Raw genomic sequence first — 21,728 nt, 5'->3', positions numbered from 1 at the left:
ATGTTAGGGTCCGCTTGTTTAGTTTATTTTCAAAAATGTACAAAAATATTATATTTTAGAGATTTCATAAAAATTGGAAATTTTATTTATTCAGTTCAAATTATAAAAAAAATAATATTTGAAAAGGTAATTATAATTGCAGGTTTTTGAGAACTTGCCCAAAATATTTTTTTAAACTATTCAGAAATTGGGTTTTTCAAATGATTTTTTTTTTATAAAAAAAAACTCTAACAAACACACCTAAAACTTTTAAAAGTAAATTTTTAATTTTTTTTATTTAAAAGAAGAAGTTAAAACTATGATGGAACTTATGCAGTGTAATCATTCAAAATTCTGGATCAATTATTTTGATGTGCATTAACATGACCACGTCCACAGAAGAGAACTGTGTTCCCGAAGCAAAAGAAGAGAACTGTGTTCAGCTTCAGCATGAATCCTCCCCACAAACGAAGCTTTATGAGACAAAATTTGTGGCTTTTCCTAATGTCTCTTTCACTAATTAAAGAAGCGCTGCCTTGTCTCCTTGCATTTCACTCACAGGCATAAAAAAACATGAACGGATTATACAATCAATTTTGCAACCTACTGCCACAAAAGTATTATTACAACTCATGTTTCAGTGTTGTAAACGTAGGGGGACCGCGTTTAAATATTTGAAAAAAGAAATAACCCGACTCACATTGCATTAACTCATCAACCAATCTAGGTAGCTTGTGAATTTTTGTTTATGTTTTCAAACTCGTCTTGTATAACTCGCAACTCACAATGCATCAACTTATGAAGAAAATTAAACATAATCTCTCTTGCATGTAAAAAATTCAAAAACAAAGATGTAAATTCAAACCATCATTAGGTTAATATGCCAAAATGAGATGGTTCAAATAAGAGGTGACAAAACAGACTACTCAACACAATGCAGGCTAAACTGAAGAAGATTGTAAACTATAACAGATTGGGTAAAAAAATAAAATTCAATTTTCACCTCTAAGATGAAGTTCATGTAGTCTAATATGAGCTAAAGCCGCATCGGTCCATGATAAAATTGGACTAAAAAGTTTACGTTTAATTTGAGTTCAAAAATTTAAAGACCAAACCATACATTCAATCAGACAAGTTTGTGCTAGCTTAGCCCATTTTGACACTTCTAGTTAAAATTGTTCTGTGGGCGAATAACTTTTTTCGTTTATCCAAACGTATATTACAAATTAGGCATTTATCTATTGCACTCTTATAATTACATTAGGCACCTCCCATTGCATTTTAGAAAGTCTATTTTGAAATATAAATTTACATTTCAGAGTGGGTTTTTGGGAATGCAATAGAAGGTGCACACTGCAATAGACTACAAATTAGAATGTATAATTTGGGGAGTGAGATTTTCACTCTGCTTACTCAATTAGAATCCCCATCTATATTTACAGGTTTGTGCTGGTTTGGGTTTTCTTTGGGCCCTGGTGTCACTGGATGTTTCTTCCTACACCCCAATAATATCAACTAACCGTATATATTTCAAATATAGCTTTCCAGAATATAAAGATGTGCTGGTTGATATTATTGAGATGCAGGAAGCTTTAACCGACCTTTTTGTTTCCACAATAAAAGAATAAACGCTTTTTTTTTTATCGTGAAAATAAAGAGGTCAAGGGCACCAAGGCCCAAAGAAAGATCCTCTTTTTCTCGTGGAAACCCAGAGGTCAAAAGGAGGAATTAACAATTTTATTATTTTTATATTTATACTTAACTAATTATGATAGTAGCTTTACAAGTGTTATAAATTTTATGAGTGCTACAATATTGTTATTAATAATAATAATAATAATCGTAGATAAAAGAAATTATCTTCAAGAGAACGGAAGTGAACGCAGAAGCTTGAGTAATCCCTGATACCATATTGAATTTGAGAAATGATACGAATTGCAAAAAAATGAGACTTCGTATATCGAAAATGTATATATGCATACACAGCATATACACTTTACACTGTGCAGTGCAACTGAAAAATAAGAGATTTACAAGCAAAAAACTAAATTGTTAACGGTAAGTAAAAACTCCAATAAATTGGCTAGCTACAAGGCAGAAGACACACTGCACAAAACGAACTTGAGATATGTATCCCTGAAAAGGGTTCAGTGGCTAAGCTAGTCGATGAAGATTACTTTTTCTACTTTGCAGCAAGTGGAGCAGAGAGATGCTACCATTTGATCTCTTAGGATCAGGTGCAGGTAACTTCCTTGTGCCCCGATTCCCCTGTAAATAGACATTTGTGTTAACTCCTAATTCACTATCCTTTCTCATATTTAGCATCAATAGTGCTACATAAAAACTTGTGATTTTGTACAGTACAGGTTGGCTTTATTTGAAACTGTACTGATCCAAAATTTAACTATTAAATTCTATATAGTACCTTTAATTTCTCAGATTCGTCACAGAGATCAAAGGTACTCAAATCCCTTGATAACATGGATGAAGAAGGCACGAGTGTCCTGATTTCAATAAGCATGAAATTAAAATTTACAATCAGTAAATGTCGAAGAAAATACTATACATCTACAAGGTTAAAGTTAAACACCACTCGATACTCTTCTACCCCATAAATACACCACGGACCTTTTTGGCTTAGGAGGTTTGCGGGAGCTATCGACACCAATCTTACCACGTGAATCACCCACAAGGTTACGTGTTTTAGTAGATGAAACATCTTGGGGAGACAAAGGATCCAAAATGTCATCTTTTGTTAATGATGACGAAACGAACGATTCCTGAGAGATGGATCAAACAAGAAACAAAATTCCTGTGTAAGCTTTGCATGTTCAATTAATATGAACAGTGATTATTTTATGGAGCACAACGCAGACAGGTAGGACCATTTGTCCATTTCTTTAAATTTTAAAAGTTTTATTTATATGGTAGAAATCTCTTGTCGGGATCTATAGGTATGATTAAGGAATGAAGTGTAGGGGGAATTTAACTATATGCACTGGCTGAGTATTTCATGTCACTAGCTGAGTATTTTAGCTTGCCACTAGCTGAGTATTTCATGTCAGCCTGATTTCCTGAACTATATGCACTTATGCTGAACCCTAGTTAATTATTGATCTGGCAAATTTTGAACTCAGTTAAGGCACAATCTATACTTCAATGAAGCAACATGTAAATCTAAGGCAACTTGATTCAAGTACACATTAAGATATAGAATTTCAAATTACATTTGGTATCTTGCTCCCAGCCTCAACCCCAAAAGCATTATGATACTCTGCTTTTAACAAGGATGTTGAAATTTCCCTATAACATTACAACAAGCAAGAAGGAACAAGTATATTAGTTCAAAGCCAAGAAAAAAAGCATGGGCACACACAAAAGATTTCATAATACTAACCCATATGATTTTTCAGAATCTAACTGTGTACAGGAAGTACTAAGTGTAGGCTCTTCTTCGGACTGGTCAAGTGTGGCCTCAGAGAATGAGTGTGCATGAAATGATTCCTAGAAAGAATGGACAACCAAATAATATATGACTTTGCAATCAGAATTCTGCTTGAATATATTTCAAAGAAAGAACTAGTGGGTCAACCTCCAAGCAAATTGACTAAAATACACATTAACATATAGCATTTTGACTTACACTTTGTATCTTGCTCCCAGCCTCAACCTCTAAAGCATTATGATCCACTACTTTTGACAAGGAAGTTGAAATTTCCCTGTAACATTACAAGAAGCAAGAATTAAGGAACAGGTATATTAGTTCAAAACCAAGAAAAAAGCATGAGTACACACAAAACATTCTTCATAATACTAACCCATATGATTTTTCAGAATCTAACTGTGTACAGGAAGTACTAAGTGTAGGCTCTTTATCAGACTGGTCAAGTGTGGCCTCAGACAATGAGGGTGCATTAAATGATTCCTAGAAAGAATGAACAACCAAATAGCATAATGATAACTTTCCAATCAGAATTTTGCTTGCATATATTTCCAAAAAAGAACTAGTGGGTCAACCTCCTAGCAAATTGAATCAAATACACATTAACATATACATTTCAACTTACACTTTGTATCTTGCTCCCAGCCTCAACCTCTAAAGCATTATGACCCTCTACTTTTGACAAGGAAGTTGAAATTTCCCTGTATAATTACAAGAAGCAAGAATTAAGGAACAAGTATATTAGTTCAAAACCAAAGAAAAAGCATGAGTACACAAAAAAGATCATTTCTTCATAATACAAACCTATCTGATTTTTCAGAATCCAACCGTGAACAGGAAGTATCCAGAGTAGGCTCTTCATCGGACTGGTCAAGTGTAGCCTCAGACGATGAGCGTGCATGAAATGATTCCTAGAAAGAATGGACAACCAAGACTAACCTATCAATGAATAGACTTAAGCAAACTAACACATGTACATATAAAAAAATGAAAAAGTTAGCAAACACTCAGTATCTTGCTCCCAGCATCAACCTGCAAAGCACTCTGATGCTCTGGTTTTGACAAGGACAAAACTTCCCTATATTATACACCATGCAGAAATTAGGAACAAGCATATCTGATCAAAGCCAAAAACAATAACCAGGAACTACATGTGAAAGATCACATTGGTCACAAGACTAACCTATCTGAGTTTTCAGAATCTAACTGCATACAGGAAGTAACAAGAATGGGCTCCTCTTCATCAAACTGGCCAACGCTGGGCTCAGATGATGACTGTGCATGAAATGTTTCCTGGAAAGAAAGGATAACTGAATTATGTATAACATTGCAATCTGACTTAAGTTTGCATATATTTTGGGGGGGAGAAAAATACTAGTGGGTGAACCTTTTCATATGAAACAAGCACACAAAGCACAGTTATGTCAGTTCAGTGAGTTCACACATTAGATGGGATGAGTTTAGTAGTATCGTTTTTAATATTGTGAAGCCTAAATTTACCTGCTAACAAGACATTAACCCAAAACCTAGCAACAACTACAGGCCATAGGAAAGCATGAGTTAGCAAAACAGGTTAGCCAATTAATAGGTTCCAGCTAACTTAGCTTGCCACTAGTTGAAACTATTTCATGTCAACCTGACTTCCTCAACTACATGGACACTCATTCTAAAGCTCAATTTATTATTGAACTGGCAAATTCTGAACTCAATTAAATCTAGATCTCTCCATGAATGAACCAACAAATAAAGTTCAAGAAGATTGACAAATACACTAACGTAGCCTGTGTTGGATCTTGTGGCCTCAATAATCTTAAGAGGGATAGGCTTAGAATGCAGAAGAAGCAACAACAATCAATTTAATAATGTTCTATAAACATGCAAGGCAAAATTGATTGCAATAACATAAACAAGATAAGGGAAGAGAGAATGCAAACACAGTTTTATACTGGTTCGGCCACAACCCGTGCCTACGTCCAGTACTCAAGCAACCCACTTGAGATTTCCACTATCTTTGTAAAATCCATTACAAAGTCTGAACCACACAGGGACAACCCATCCCTTGTGTTCAGGAATCCTGTACAACAAGAGACTCACAGTCTCTTAACCAATCTCATTGAATAAGAAGAATGGAAGAAGAATTCTCTCTTCAAGAGAAGAATATTACAATGAAGATCCATGGATGAACTCTTAATAGATGTGCAAGTGTTTGCCCAAGAGTTCTTTGAGAGAGCATTTGACAATGAAGTTCTCTTGGAATCTCTCTCATTTTCTTTTGAGAGGATAAGACATTTTGGACCAGCAAAACTCTCTCTTCAATTTCATCCCAAGTCACACATATATATAGGCCTTTGATGGCCATTCAAAATCCAAATGATAAGATGTGACTGTTGGCGATATTCCTTGAAAATCCTCTCTGGTAATCGATTACAGAATTAGTGTAATCGATTACACAGTTGTTTTTCTTGAACAGTTGTAACCTTTCATTTAAAATTTGAATTCCCAACGTTCAGAGTCTCTGGTAATCGATTACATATGATGTGTAATCGATTACACACTTTCAAACCATTGGTAATCGATTACATGTATTGGTAATCGATTACATGTGCCTTGAATGACTTGAAACCTTTCATTGTGAGGCAAGGTTTGATCTTGAAGAAATCTTGAATCAAGGCTTTGTTTGTTGAAACAATCTTGTATTAATCTTGAAGCAAAATGAGCCTTGTTTGATTCTTCTTTTGACATCATCAAAATCATGTATACATACATTCACATTCTCCCCCTTTTTGATGATGACAAACATGTGATTTCTTCTCAACACCATCAAAGCTTGCATGATTTACATTCTCCCCCTTTCTCAAGCAAATTCTTAATTCTTCTTGACATCATCAAAATCTTCATGATTTACAGCCTGTAGTTATCAAATGCTAGTAACAAAGACTAATTGCAAATAGGGAAGAAAAAAGAACAACTAATTGCCTCAGCTGACAACCTTATAATTCCTGATGCTCAATAGTTATTTGATACAGTGACCTTGCATCCCATACAGATTACAGAGTATCAATTCTTGATGAATATATTAAAGATGAAGGTGCATCTATGAAAATCTTACTAATCTTCATACTAGAGAGTAGGAATCTAGGAATACTGTACTCAACCTCTTGCTCCCAATTATGTGGTTGATCAAGATCCACTGATGAGCAATCTTCAGGATCATTTTTTATTTTTCCTCTTTTGCAGCAAGTACAACATGCCTTAAACTCATTCAAGTGTGTTTCCAGTTCCAAGTATTTTTTCTTTTCATACCCAATGCTTTCTTTGAGACTTTCTATTTCCATTTCTGCAACCTGATTATGAATAAAGTAATATATTATGTGCAGATAGATGGATTATCTACAAACACTACAGTCAGAGCACCCTAATGAATGAGAAAAAAATAATGATCACTTTCAGCAAACATACTTCTTTTTTCTTATTACCTTTAGTTTGGAATTATATTGCTTCAAGACATTCCATATAACTTTAGCAAAATTCTGCATGATAATGTGGCCTCTCTCGCTCTGGACCTGGCTATCACACTCTGGCTTGAAAGTGACAGAACTACTAGATTCTAATTTGCAGAGTGTTGAAGCATCTGTCACAAAATCAAAGTCAGGATGATTATTACGGGTCCAAGAGACCGAATTTTTTTAAATAAGAATTGCCCAGCATTAGAATGCAAAAAATTAAATCCACAATAGGACACTCCAATGTTGAACATTGGATACACCATCTTAAAGGTCCAATGTCCAAGTTGGATCTATGGGAAGGGGATATGTTATCCCTAGATTTTGTTGTGTAGCATCCCCTTTGAGGAAAAACAGAAACGATAAATTTAACACATTTTTTAAATGTCCCATTCTACCTTCCATAACAGTCTTCCTTTCTTCAACATTCTTTTCATCATTCTGAAGACAAACAAAATAATATAATGGATTAATAAGTAAAATTGAAATAAAAAGAACAAATTTATTCAGTCCTTAAATCTATAATTAAGACGGTTTCACTTTCACAAATGGAACATATCCAAACAAGCAAAAATATATTCATGCAAATGAATGAGAAGATGATGATCATTTTGGGGATAATAAAAATTTCAAATTGGTGAAAGTACAGGACACACAGTATACAAGGTATATTTATGCTCTTTGCAGTAAAAAATGTGTACAAAATATGCAAATGCAATTTTATGACAATCACAACTGTCTCTTCTATTTTAAACAAGGAATCAAGCTAGGAAGTAGAGGAAAACCTGGTCAGTATGTTCAGTAACAAGTCTCATTCTCTTTAAATGTTCCGATAAAGGTGATAGTTTTGTATTATCCATTATGGATGAAGCTTGGTAATGCCTCTTTTTGGAAACTATGTTTGATGGTTCAACTTCATTATACCTAACAGAAATGAAAAGAGATACTTAGAAATCAATCAATCTGGGGTAAATATGAAATCCACATAAGATCGTGTGATGAAATGAATTTTACTTGATCTGCATGTAAGGAGAAGCTTGTCTCAGTAGGTAAGAAGTATCAAGATAATCTTCTTCTCCTGACTTTGCTGTTAAAATCTGTGAACACAAGAAGTAGAAATTAACAAAAGGAATTGGCAAGATTGATGATTTTGAAAGGAAAAAAAAATCAAATTTATATAAAAATGGCATATGATTCTCATGAAAAGAAAACCTGCATATAGCTAACTATAACCTTGATCAGCTTGGAGAAAATTAAGCTTGAAAGTAGTATATGCATATGATTCTCATGAAAAGAAAACCCGCATATAGCTAACTATAACTTTGATCAGCTTGGAGAAAATTAAGCTTGAAAGTAGTATATGCATATGATTCTCATGAAAAGAAAACCCGCATATAGCTAGCTATAACTTTGATCAGCTTGGAGAAAATGAATCTTGAACGTAGTATATACATACCAAGGACATGCGCTTCTTGCCCTCCAAATAATCTCGCAGGTACCTGGTTAACTGCAGCAGCGGTATACAAAGTCAAATTTGTTAAGTTGTAACTCTTCCCCATTTCATTGTCTAAAAGAGATTCCTAAGCTGAGAAAATTAATAAGCTTTTAGCTTATGCTTGTTGATATGACATTAGCCATTAAGAGATGGTAACAAAGATTACAACTAAAGTCTATCAAAATACAATAAAAAATTAAATTATTAAAAACATTACCATGGAACTTTGGAAGTGCTTCTGCAATGGCTTCTTGCGATTTTTTTGGTGCTCCAATAATGACTGAAATCAACAAAATCATGCATAAAATATGAGGGAAGGTAAAAGCATAAGAGAAAAATATATTTGAAAATTTCCAAATGTTGGCAGTAGTGTAAAAATCAATAAAACTCTAGCTACCAAAAGCACAATAACTTCGGTTCATAGTTTGAAGCAAAGGCTACATACTCTTAAGCATAAGCCAAACACCATTAATGTGTTATTGATAAAATTGCTTTCAAGCAATCTTGTCCCCTACAACATCACAAAAAAAAGGTTGAGATAGGTGGAGATAAAAGCAACATATGACATCCCGGTTATCTGAACTTTGTACACAAACCTCTTAAAATTAATAGGATTTACTTTTTTATTAGATATTTTAATTTTTATTAGACACTAAAGTTTCGCTCTAATAATTTGTAAAGGCTTGTATTTCAAACTTTATGAAACCTTTTGAAATAAAATTGATAGACAAGATTATGACAACAGAGGGTAAAAGATATGACATTTAAGAGATCATCTAGATTATATCCCAAAACTGAAAACTGCACAATGCCCAAAATCAAGCTTATTTGGTCATAACAGTATGGAAAAAAAGACTCAACCTGATTTCCTGTTCTTTTTTCTCTTTCAGCCCCTGCAAGGTCAATGATAGTCAAAGAAGCACCATTTGACTTAGGATTGATCACCCCTTTACATTTTGGGGGAACATCACGAATGTTAATGATGCATTGTGACCGACTGCAGGTATAAAGAAGAAACAATCAAACCTTAACATGAAATGATTAATTGCATAATCTTAAGCGAAAGCTACTGACTAATCATGATTTCTATAACAAAATTTGTAACCCCTCCTACAAAAATTTAACTGGAATAGCAATTGCTTCCAGTACATTTATTCAAAATAAATCTTGAGTTGCACCTTATGGTCAATCTTTTCTTTTTTCTCCATTTCTGGGTGAAACCAAGTACAGTATAACATCATAAACCGGACAACAGATTACATGCTAAAGCATCCGTTAAAATTTGGCAGAAATGTTTTCCCATCGAAGCACAGGCTCTTCCTACTCATTACTCAGTTCATTACTAGAGATATCCTCAATAAAAAATGAAACCACAGTGCATAGCAAAATAACCTCTTCCTATTATCAAAGCATTCTAGATTTCTACACATTCCATGTGAAGAAAATACCCAACAACAAATCCTTTTTTTTATTTTATTTTAGTGAAGGATGAAACATTCCTAAATTCCCATCCTACCTCGATTGGCTGTTAGTGTTTGTCATTGCAGTCGCACGTTTCAGTGTTGCTTGTGCTATTAAGGATTCTGCCAGTTCAGTATTGGAGATGATAACCTGTTCACGCAAACACAAGAAACACAAAATCATCACCAACCATGTTACACGGTACACACATATGGGCAAAGCAAATAAACAGATGTTGGCGTAGCTATAAACCTCTTTCAATCCCTTCACAGTCGATTGCTGCATGCTTATTTCACTGCCATCTGATAACAAATCAAACAGCTTCTCTGCTTTACCCCGTTCAGAACATATCTCAAATATCGACATGTAAAAGGTTCTGCAAGTTGCACCATGGTACAAAATTGGCATTTCATTCAATCAAACAACAAAAATGTTGAACCAAAGTTGCAAATTATTTTCCAAGCTCCAAAGTTTGTCACTGTGTAATCATGTTTGCGTTGTCAATTTATCATAACATAACCAATACAAGGCATACTATGTACTAACCAATCACTGTTTTCATGTGCAGCTTAACTTAAACTTCATTATACATAAATGATTTGGAATTAACGCACAATAATACCTAGATGCTTGTATGGCATGTGGCTCAGTGTCCTCGAAAATATGTCGTAGGGCAAGAGGTACCATCCCAGGATCCCTTGGGGTTCCAAACACGGTATGAGTCTTCCCAGACCCACTGGGTCCCAATGCAGCCAACATTCCACTTCTACCTCTAAGAAACTCCTCCACCAGAGGTTTCATCATTCTCTCATACACTTGAAACTAAAAAAACTCCATCACACTGTTATTGTCAGCTAAAAACGCCAATAACGAAAAAATAATAATCGACAGAATATGAATATTGTTGTTACCTGAGATGAGTCGGAAGAGAAAACGTGCGAGAAGCCTCCATAAGTTTCTGATTTGATTCGCTTCGATTCTTTCGAGCTTACGGGAGTTGATAGGGTCACCGACTGTGAGTCGTTGACCGTTAAGCACGCGGCGGGGTTCTTGTTCTTGGAAATTTTAGCACCTGGCGGAGGCGCGTTCTTTTTTACGGGGTTCTGAGGCCACGCGCTCTTAGGTCTCACGCGCGGAGCTTGAACCGGCGACGAAGGGAGGGGTCGGATTCGGAGGAAAACTTTTAGGTTTTTGTTTTCCGGTTTGGGGAGAGGCGTTGGCGGGATTTCTGGTGTTTGTGCTGCGGACAAAACGTCATCGTTTGGGAATGGCGCGATTTCGGGTAAGTGGAAGCTTTGCGGCGTCGTTTGGGGGGTGGCGCGAGCTCTCCGGGGAGGGTTCCGACGAACGGTGATTGTGCCGGGGCACCGTGGTGAAGTGTTCGGATCCATTGTGTTGTGTGGACTAGAAAAGGCGGAAGATTGAGGTTTAAAGTACTGATCGCTTTAATGTGTTATACTTGGAATTTGAATTTTTAGCGCTTAAATACACGTTCGAATGTTTCAATTTCTAAGGCCCATTCGTCCCAAAAGACAGACAAATATATATACATATATAATAACAAGGTCAATCACATTTCTTCATTTTATTTTTTTATTGTAAAAGTAAGTCATAAAAAGACTTATCACTAGTCCATCTTGTAGCGAGCCAAGAAAATCTCAGCCTGGTTCCATTCACCATGACTTTGCTGGTTAGGTGGGTTGATCATCAATTTTTTTTTAAATATAAAAAATCAATAATATTTTCTAATTTTTTAAGTCACCAATCTTAAAATATACCAAATGCATACTCAATCTTTCTTGTGAGCTGGCTTTCATAAATCTCTATATCGTAATAAAATTGCAATTAATTATGATAAAATAAAAATATCAGTGCATTCAAACGCATAAAGGTTAAGATAACCAAAATAATCAAAAAAAAAAAAAATTATGAAAATACCCTGAAACTGAAGAGCAACAGCCAAAGTGTCAAACCCAAAGTGAACAAATTAATTGTGAGTTAAAGTAGCACTAGCACACTAACTTCCTCAAATTTACAGTGAGTCGAGTTAGCTAGTATTTTGGCTTCTATTGATTAGGTTAAAATATAATTTTGTTATCTTATTTTTTAAAAAAAATCAGTAATTTTGGTTATTTTATTTTTTTAATTAAGATATTTTGTTATTTATTTTTTAAAAATTTATAATTTTAGTCCTCTATTTTTTAATTGAAATATTTCATTCCTATTTTTTAAAAATTTATGATTTTTCCTGTGATTAATTTCAGACTCGTTGATGGTGTATTTTTTTTAATTTTTTAATAAATTAAGTTTGTTAGTAATTAAATAATTTAAAATATATATTTGTCACATGTATAATAAAGAAATAATCATTAGTCAATGATTATAGAATATATAAATCAACATTTGAATTTCACTACAAATACTAAAATTGTAGATTTCTTAAAAATAAGCAACAAAATATCTCAATTAAAAAATGAGAGATTAAAATTGTAAATTTTTTAAAAGTAAGAGTAAAATGTCTCAATTAAAAAATAAAAAACTAAAATCATAGATTTGAAAAAATAGGGGGACGAAAATTATATTTTTAATTAATTAAGTATTTGGTTTAACTTTTATTCTTTTTAAAAGGATAAATTTTATAAAATATTTTTTTAAAAATCAAAGAGCTTATTTTTCTTATAAAAAATGCAGTTTTGAAAAGAAAAAAAATGAAATTGCTTTTAAAAAAATAGGTTATACGCCTTAACCTCTTTTTTCTCGTTTGAAACTATTTTATTTATGATAAACATACAAATTTTTAGTTCTAAAATCTAAGTATTTAGGTTTAGAATTTAGGGTTTAATCATAAAAAAGTTAGCTTGAATAGTTTTAAAAAAACTCATCTAATATTTTATATATGTGAATTTTGAATTTATTATTTAACATACTTTATTTTTATTATTTTTCTTAGTTTTATCTCATTCTTTCTCTTTATCGTGTTGCTTGTCATATTTATTTTCAATTTCTATTTTTTCTTCTCTCTCAAACTGTATGCATTTTGAAGAATATAAAAAATCTTTTAAAATTACATAAGTAATAATTTTTTTTAGTCTCTCAAATTAAAAAATATATATATTTTTAATTTTTATAATTCAAAAAAAATAGTCTCTCCTTGTAGTTTGGATGGATGGATGATTTGTGATAATTTTTATTGTAAGAATGATTGAAACAATCATTTTAAAAAATTGAGAAAATAAAAAATACGCATTTTAATTTAGGAGATTAAAAAAAATTAAACTGAAGAGACTAAAAATATATTTAAACTTCTTAAAAAAAATATTTAACCCATTGATTTAAATTACTCTTTATTCATATTTACATATTCATATGTTACAATGTTCTAATGTACCAAAATAAAATATAATCATACGTTTTTCTTTTTGAAAAAAACTGTATTCACATATTAACAATCTGAAGTATCTTTTTATGCACGCTGCGCCAAGGTTGAAAGTATTGCCCACGTCGGCGTGTCGTGCGGACTATTCGAAATGAAAGATTCGAAGTTTACTTGCTTTTTCTTTCTTTCATTTTTACAATAAATTCATTTTTTAAAATGTAAGAAATTATTATAATATATACATATTACTTATTTTAAAATAAATTATGCTTGTATCTCAAAAATAAAAATAAAAAAAAGTATTTTTTGTTATATTCTTCTTCTCTTTTTGACAAAACATTTATCATTTTGTAAATAATTTATAGCAACTATTGTTTATTGTTTATTCTACGTGAGATTATGTACTACAGCAATTTTGTGATCTAGTTCGGATAGCTTGACCTCAACTCAGTGTGTGACGGGTGACAGCGATGCCACGATTCAAGGAACCGACCAAGAAGAAAACCAAGATTCCATTATCACCGTGTTATGGGTATTTTAAAAAATAACAATAATAATTATGTATCGCTATTTGTATTTCTAATAGAAAAATGATATCAAGACGTTGATTTATATATTTGAAGCAAAGTGTTGAGTTTGAATTTTATAAAAAATTGAAAAATAATAATTAAAAAGAGAAATTTCACTATAAAAATTATAAGTGAGTTGATACTTTGCACTATCGTGGTAAAAAGAAAATAGAGCAATGATAAACGTATACTTCAAAAATAGAGTTAATGAGATAAAGAAACAGAAAAATAGAAAATAAAGAAAGAAGAAGAAAGAGAAATTAAATATCTGTTTATATTTTTTCTTTAAAGAATACTATAAATTGAGAGTTTTTCATTAACCCATTTTTCCCCACTTAATATTTTTGCTTATATAGTTGTGTAAGTTTTTTGTCTATTTTTTTTACCCAACTTCATAATTTATCCTTTAATTTAAATATATTTTTTTCATATTTTTCTTGCTTATCTTATATGTGCAATTATTCATATCTATTTTATTTTAATCATATAAATACATATTCATTTGTAAAAAAAAATAACATAAATATTTATTAAATAATACGGAAAACAAACTAGAAGTATATGTGTTTTGGAATGAACTCATATTAGCTTAAATCATCAAAAGACATCAATATAGTTGGTAGGTTGAATGAAGCTTCATTTCGGTGAACTCATATTAATCCAAGTTCAAAGTGAATTCAATGAATCCAGTTGTAGGGAAATTCATTTCGGTCAAGAGTAAATTAGAAGGATTTTTTAGTTGAAATTTGCTCAGTACAAAGGGTTGGCTCTGGTATCAATTTTTTCTCCATGGGAAGGAGGGGGGTCACTCACTGGCAAATGCATATGCTTCAGACTTTGTTCGATTTTGAGGATCATATTAGTTATTTGTCTTGGAATCTTATTTTCTAAACATTGCCTTTACATAGCATTGCGGACTACGAAATTCAAGTATTGTTTAAGATGCATTGTAACATGTATAAAGGAGGACAGTAATATTGTTGTGCTGCCGTTGGATCCAAAAATGACTTGGGATGTTTTGGCTTCTTAATTTCTCAAGTTTCTTATATTATTAGGTAATTGACCTCATTAATGCTTTATTCTATTCAATGATTTTTTTGGCACATAATGTCATTTATTATGTATCACTCACTCTTAATTTAAAATTAAAAAAATATCATGAATACTCATAATTGCTTTATTATCATTTTAGATAGGATGATATGTTTTATCTTCAAGTTTGAAGAGACTGTGAATTTTAAGAGTAGCTAATATTTTTTTAACTCAATTCAAACATATAGAAATATCTTGATATATTATTGAAAAATAAAATATCTTAATTGTAGTGGTTAAAAGAAAATAGAAGAGAGAAAGAGTAAATGTAACAAAAAATATATAATGGAATAAGAAAAGAAAAATAAAAAAGAGATGAACTATTTCAAATAGATATTTACAGGGTACTTTGAATATGTGGGGGATGGAAATCTACTTACTTTATTATAAAAAATTTGTTCAGTGTCACTCACATGTCCAATTTTTCTTAGTCACGTGTGACTATTATGAAGCTTCACTTTTGTTTTTCATTTTTTTTTTATCTTTCCTCCATCCCAAAAAACACGTTTCTTCTCGCCTTGTCCATTTTTTTTTTCTTTTTATATAAAAAAATATTGTATCAGATTTATATATTTATAAGGTTTTTTCATTTTGGATTTAGAATATTTTTATATTCAGTTATATTCTTATGTATTTAATTGTTTATATTTTACTATTGTAAAAAACTATTTATTATTAATTAATTAAATTTTGTATAAAAATATATTATAAAAATTAGTGATTTTATCATGTGACAGTTTATGCTTTATAGGATTGGATGACAGATTTGTCAGCATATTTAAATTATTTTTTATTATATAAATTTGTCTTTATATAAAATATCTTTTAATAAAAATGTGAAAAAGTTAACGACAAAAAAAAAAAAAAACAATGGGAAGCACATAGTTATTCCCGGCACATGAGGTCACTGGGCAATAAACAAATATCGAAAGGCTGGGCCCCAGCACATTGAAGACGTGTATGGCTAGGATTTCTCCTATCTTGTCTGACTAAGACCAATTTCGAGGAACCCAATGAACTTATCAACGTCACTTTCCTCCCAACGGCTATTTACAAAGACAAAATCCAACGGTCCTCAACGCCCCGGCGGTTGCCGCCCAACACCATTCAACGGTATTCGTCTAAGGTTGCCGACCGCAAAGGTTGTCAGTAATTTAGGAGAAATTCTGACATAATCATTAAAATAATTGCAAATATCGCATTACTAACGTTCATTGAAAGAAAAAAAAAATACGTTGAGTATTCGATCTTGCGATTTTTGGCATATATATTAAAGGCGTACGATTGTAGTTAGTCGCTTAGAAAACCCCTTAGAGGCTTAGACCCCTCTCTTCTAAAACCAGGGTCCCCTCAACCAAAATCTTCTTCTTCTTCTGTTGTTCATATGCTGTATTTTATGATAACAACATACATACATAGAAGCTTGTTCTTCTGATCTGATTTGATGAGATCAAGTGTTGGTTCTTTGTTCATCTAATATTATTATTCTTTCCCTGAAATATATTCTAAACTAATTCACAGGCTCTTGATCCGTTTATTTTGAAGAAGATCATCGGCTGTTTTACTAGCTTAATTTTTTGTTTAATCCCTCCGTTAAATCTGAATGGACGGTGCAACGGCTCAAAAACAATCGTTTGCTCCCAACAGGAATATCAGAATGAAAACCCCGAAGAAAAATGGACGAGGTAATTTCATTTCTAATAAGCCTTCTGAGAACTTTAACACGTATGCAGGTCTCTTGAATCCTCCTCCTCCTCCTCCTTCACGCGCCATGTCCTTCTCCTACTCTCATCCGCTCTCAGCTTCTTCACTCATCTACATGCAACAACAACCACCTCTGCTTCCTCTGCCCCATGTTGTTAATAAAAAGAAAAACAGGAGCAGAGAGGAAGCGAAGAAAAGACCGGGAACACAATCTATTCTTTCTGATAACCGCTGGGGACCTGATCCCAAAGACCTTCCCAAAGTGGTGCTAGGGATGGGAAACATCGACGACGTCGTCGTTTCGGGTGCGGTTTTCAATCTGGCTCCGCCACCCAGTAGTTTGCCACTTCCCAACTTTTCTCTCAGATCCAAACACGGTTGCAAAGCGGAAACTGCGGCTGGTTGCGTTGACGACGGAGCAACCAACAATCTCCGGCGACTTCTGCGCCTCCGCTGATCTTCTTAAACCACTCTCTCCCCCTCTCTCCTCGTTGCAGTATGATGCTAAGTTTGTTGGGTCACGTTACTTGTTACTTGATGCTTACTACTAGTAAGGATCCGCGAGGGTAATCTGCTGATTCGTGTTTTTTTTTTTCTCCTTTTCTTTTCTTTATCAAAAAGGGAACTTGTGTGTACCGCCTATGGTTTTTTTGAATTGGGGTGCACAGAAACAATGTGTAGTAGTTTCTTCTTTGGATGTGAACTTTGTATGTACCATCAGTTCCGTAATCTGTCTATTTAATTTCGGGCTATCTTTTACAAATCTATTTTCTCATTTTTAGTTACTCTATTCTTTTTCTTATATTTTTCCTCATCTCTCAAGGTCACGATAATTATATATCGATCTCTTATTTTAATTTCCTTTTTATCTCTCTTCTTTCCGCTCATACAACTAAAAAATTGTTATACCATAAAACGTTTTTGCTTAGTTTTTATTCACATAAAATAATGGTTTGGGATTTGTATCGGAAAGTTTTTAGTTACCCCTCCATTAATTTTTTTGATCGCTGATATTCAGCCATACAAGACAGAACAACCCGTGTTTATAATTTTGATGTTTAATTTAAACGTGACATAACATATTTGATGAGTTTATAAAAACTTACATGACAATATAGAACTAATTAATTTGACGACAAATGTTTAGTTGACAATGTGAGGAAATGGAACAAGACACTGTAAAGTGATTTTGTCACTAAATAAATAGCTCTACTTTATTTGGATGAATAGATTTGAATGGGAAAAAAATTAAAAAAAAAAAGAGAAATGAAATATTTTCTCATTTCAAAAGGAGTGTGAAATAATATAAATTCTTGTATGATCATAAACATACGTTATGTTCTAGACGATTTTTATGTGATATGTGGCTAAATTTTTAATTTGTAAAAAAATAATTAATAAAGTCCACGCTGTATCATGTAGTAATTAGTTGGGACTATGACAAAATCAAGTAATAATTTTGTTTGAAATACACTATTAAAAAACAATGAATTAGTAATCAAATTTTGTGATAGAAAATTGTTCTTCCTTTGTTATTTTCGGGCTTCTTGATTTTTCTAGTAACTATAGGGGAAAGGGGAGTTTTTTTTTTTTTTTTTACGTGAAAGTGTGAAACTCCTGAAAAAAATAATTCCCAATATCATGTGAGAACTTTGGAATATGTTATTTTCTTTTTTCAGACCCTGTCTTGAGATTTTTCTCCCATTTCCCACTTTAGCATGTTTGGTACACTCATTCGTAAAGCATATTCAATGTCCATTTATATTTTATATATGAACTGGATGCATCAAGGTAGTTGACCATCATATTGTGGCAAATTTACGGAGGAGGGTTGGTTTTAGAAACTATTTACTCAATGGGGTCTCATTTATAAGAAATTACGGGGGGGCTTTGTTTTCTACGTGGGTGCCGCCATTGGCACTGGCGGGAAGCTTGAACCGCCAGTGGCAATGGCGGGATAGGGGCTGACTAGGAGAGAGGGGGAGGGGTGCAGAGGTGTCCCACCCTTGGAGATGGCGGGATAGGAGAGAGGGGGTGGTCCCGCCCTTGGAGCTGGCGGGACAGGTGAGAGAGGGCGGTACCGCCACTGGCGGTTGCGGGACAGGGGGAGAGAGGATCCCGCCTTTCGAGCTGGCGGGATAGGCTTGTGTGGGTTACATGAATGAAGGCTTGGTCTGCACCTTTTTCTGAAAAGCCTGCACCTATGTTCACGTGAATGAAGGCTTGGTCTGCACCTTGTAAGCAATAGCTTTCAGGTTCTGAAAAGGCTAGCATATATAGCATCTTAACGTTAAAAAAATTTGAACGTTGGGGGTGGGGTTTAAGTTTTGGGCTATAAAAAAAATGTTGAACTCATTCTTTACGTTTACACAGCTTCCTTAGTTTGCTTTCTCTTTCTTTCTTCTTCTGGAGTTTGAAAGATTATTGTGTTTGTGTTCTTCTGTGCATTCATCTTTCAAGTGTGCTTCAAGTGCCCTTAAATTCCTGGTATGTATTTTCAAAGTAAATATGCTAATATATATTATAAGTTTAAGTTAGTTAGTATTATAAGTTAGTTAGTATGTAAATAGTAGGTTAGTTATTATTAACAAAAGTTCTAAGTTTAAATTAGTTTGTATGAGTAGCTATTGTGTTATTATTTTTTACTTATTAATAAATATTCCAATATTAGGTTAGTTAGTATCAAAATATTATTTGGTTAGTTAGAATTAAAATTTTATTTAGTTATTCTTATTGTATATATTGTTAGATGTTATTTGGTTATTGTATATAATATTTTAGTATTAGTAGTAATTGTTATTTGGTTAGTTAGAATTAAAATTTTATTTAGTTATTGTTATTGTATATATTGTTAGATGTTATTTGATTATTGTATATAATATTTTAGTATTATTAGTAGTAATTACAGCATAGCATAGAATATTATTATTATTTTTTTTTATCAAAGAATGAGAATTTTATTATGAATTCTAGAAATATCTGTAAAATAAAATATATTCTAACTCAAGATGGAAGGGTTATAAATGAAGGGCTATAAATAAAATATATTTTATAGATAAGTTCAACATTTTTTTTATAGCCCAAAACTTAAACCCCACCCCCAACGTTCAAATTTTTTTAACGTTAAGATGCTATATATGCTAGCCTTTTCAGAACCTGAAAGCTATTGCTTACAAGGTGCAGACCAAGCCTTCATTCACGTGAACATAGGTGCAGGCTTTTCAGAAAAAGGTGCAGACCAAGCCTTCATTCACGTAACCCACACAAGCCTATCCCGCCAGCTCGAAAGGCGGGATCCTCTCTCCCCCTGTCCCGCAACCGCCAGTGGCGGTACCGCCCTCTCTCACCTGTCCCGCCAGCTCCAAGGGCGGGACCACCCCCTCTCTCCTATCCCGCCATCTCCAAGGGCGGGACACCTCTGCACCCCTCCCCCTCTCTCCTAGTTAGCACCTATCCCGCCATTACCACTGGCAGTTCAAGCTTCCCGCCAGTGTCAATGGCGGCACCCACGTAGAAAACAACCCCCCCCCCCCCCCGTAATTTATTATAAATGAGACCCCATTGAGTAAATAGTTTCTAAAACCAACCCTCCTCCGTAAATTTACCAGAATGTGTTTTCACTTCAGTCGCCATTTCGATCTTGTGGGTTTGCATGACTTGTTAAACGATACCAAGGTTTGGAAGAGTCAGCCGCATCGACCTCAATTTGAATTTACAAGCCTAACGATGCTCTTGATTGCACCGATTACTCTGTTTGAGAGCAAATGCACCATATAAATAGCTAAGTATATTGGTTATGTATAATAATATCAAATAGTTATGTATATTAGTTTTCATCAAGGTTTTTTTTTATATTAAAAATAAATAAAGAGTTGGACTTGGAGATGAACTCAACAAAAATGAGAGTGAGACTATGAGAATAAGAAAGCCACTTCATTTTGGTAAGAATTTATATTATGTTTAAATTGATAGAAATAGAGAAAATAAAAATATTAATTTGATACTTTTTTTTGAGATAGAAAATATTGGATTTTTAAAAATATCTTCTAGTAATGTGAAATGGGCGAAGGGGAGTTGTTTATTTTTTATTTTTTTATAAAAATATTTTTACAAGATAAAAAGTAATAAACTGAAAGAAATATAACTTTGCTTGGATGTAAAAATAACTTTGATGAAAACTAATATACATAACTATTTCTTAATTATAGATTCTCAAAGGAGTTTTCTTGGATGTGATTTGTTCCTTCCAAGTGTTTTCTATTCCCTCTTTATTATCAATGTATATACCAGGGTGGGTTAGGTGTTGTTGGGATTGAGATGCCAATATTGTTGAAATATCAACCCTTGCTGCTCTATCTTAGCTCATTCCTTCTTCTGCATTAAAAAAACTACAAAATCACCTCGCTTTTTACTCAACCGAACAACCCTTACTGGATCGAACATTTTAAGCTCCACAATTTCGATCTTGTGATGGATCAAATTAAGTTTTATCGTGAGATTTCAAATTTTGAGAGAAGGATATGTAAACAATAATTGCCAATAAAAGAATGTGTTGGCTTTTTCCACACTTGGGAATGTTAGTTGTTCCCTCACTGTTGATTGTTGAGTGTAAGAAAAGGGCATCAAATTGTTCCATATTATTCATCCTTCCCAGAGAGTTTACCGGTCAAAGTGAAATGGCACTGATGATAAGTATGAGAAAAAAAGGTCAAATGAAAAGGCATGGATATCAAAATGCATAAATAAGCATGAGTTTTGCCTTGTTTTTTAGACACAAAAGTCAAAATTTTATCCAGCCAATTGACCAGACTTAAGGTGGAGAAAATTTCACACTTTATGATACTCTTATTGCATTCATGTGAGTGTGACGTCTGCTCAACATTCATGAAAGACGGACTTGGGGTGTTGCTTTGTGTAGGTTGAGCACCAACGGTATGTTAGCAAACTTTTGGTATAGTACTCCAGTAAGTTGTTTCTTTTGCTAGGGGCATCCAATTAGGATATCATCACATTATCACCATCTCATAGAAAGTTTACTAAAGGCGGTGATAATTTCAATTTGTAAGCAAGCCCCTTAAAAAAAAAAAGAAAAAAAAACTAGAAACCA

The 21,728-nt window shown here is 33.1% G+C and overlaps 2 protein-coding genes and 1 long non-coding RNA gene across 5 annotated transcripts; 2 read left to right on the top strand and 1 right to left on the bottom strand.

Moving 5' to 3' along the window:
• Positions 1-1,869: 1,869 nt before the first annotated feature.
• On the bottom strand, positions 1,870-11,392 carry LOC100794655 (kinesin-like protein KIN-6). Of its 3 annotated transcripts, XM_006581093.4 has the most exons (24): positions 10,792-11,391; positions 10,503-10,702; positions 10,133-10,256; positions 9,936-10,030; positions 9,281-9,416; positions 8,865-8,930; positions 8,637-8,699; positions 8,381-8,431; positions 7,939-8,021; positions 7,710-7,848; positions 7,323-7,365; positions 6,898-7,052; positions 6,577-6,765; positions 4,605-4,714; positions 4,454-4,499; positions 4,226-4,332; positions 4,047-4,122; positions 3,798-3,904; positions 3,623-3,698; positions 3,377-3,483; positions 3,207-3,282; positions 2,608-2,759; positions 2,405-2,483; positions 1,870-2,247 (listed from the first exon to the last, which is right to left on the bottom strand). In XM_006581093.4, the coding sequence occupies exons 1-24, from the start codon at positions 11,269-11,271 to the stop codon at positions 2,134-2,136; spliced, it is 2,874 nt and encodes a 957-aa protein (XP_006581156.1). In that variant the 5' UTR covers positions 11,272-11,391; the 3' UTR covers positions 1,870-2,133. The 3 variants fall into 3 exon arrangements, with proteins under 3 accessions (XP_006581156.1, XP_040872159.1, XP_006581157.1); XM_041016225.1 differs by lacking the exons at positions 3,377-3,483; positions 3,623-3,698 and having other exon boundaries at positions 10,792-11,392; XM_006581094.4 differs by lacking the exons at positions 3,623-3,698; positions 3,798-3,904 and having other exon boundaries at positions 10,792-11,392.
• LOC121175036 (uncharacterized) lies at positions 2,093-2,971 on the top strand. The gene is made up of 2 exons (XR_005891937.1): positions 2,093-2,222; positions 2,419-2,971. It is a non-coding gene; the product is annotated as an uncharacterized lncRNA (long non-coding RNA).
• A 4,624-nt stretch (positions 11,393-16,016) lies between the features above and the next one.
• On the top strand, positions 16,017-17,384 carry LOC100802281 (uncharacterized). The gene has a single exon (XM_003527547.5). The coding sequence runs from the start codon at positions 16,521-16,523 to the stop codon at positions 17,076-17,078; it is 558 nt and encodes a 185-aa protein (XP_003527595.1). The 5' UTR covers positions 16,017-16,520; the 3' UTR covers positions 17,079-17,384.
• The last annotated feature ends 4,344 nt before the right edge of the window (positions 17,385-21,728 follow it).

This window comes from Glycine max, chromosome 6, assembly GCF_000004515.6.
Source record: "Glycine max cultivar Williams 82 chromosome 6, Glycine_max_v4.0, whole genome shotgun sequence".
NCBI lineage: Eukaryota > Viridiplantae > Streptophyta > Magnoliopsida > Fabales > Fabaceae > Glycine > Glycine max.
Note: the sequence above shows the minus strand (reverse complement) of the source record. Positions and strands in the feature narration are given on the sequence as shown.

What these genes read in the sequence shown, in the direction of transcription:
- LOC100802281 (XM_003527547.5), top strand. Translation starts at nt 16,521, where the DNA reads ATGGACGGTGCAACGGCTCAAAAACAATCGTTTGCTCCCAACAGGAAT.
- LOC100794655 (XM_006581093.4), bottom strand. Translation starts at nt 11,271, where the DNA reads ATGGATCCGAACACTTCACCACGGTGCCCCGGCACAATCACCGTTCGT. An exon ending in CATGCCATACAAGCATCTAG is followed by an intron (nt 10,257 to 10,502) that starts GTATTATTGTGC and finishes TGCAACTTGCAG; the next exon opens with AACCTTTTACATGTCGATAT. An exon ending in GATTCTGAAAACTCAGATAG is followed by an intron (nt 4,500 to 4,604) that starts GTTAGTCTTGTG and finishes TGTATAATATAG; the next exon opens with GGAAGTTTTGTCCTTGTCAA.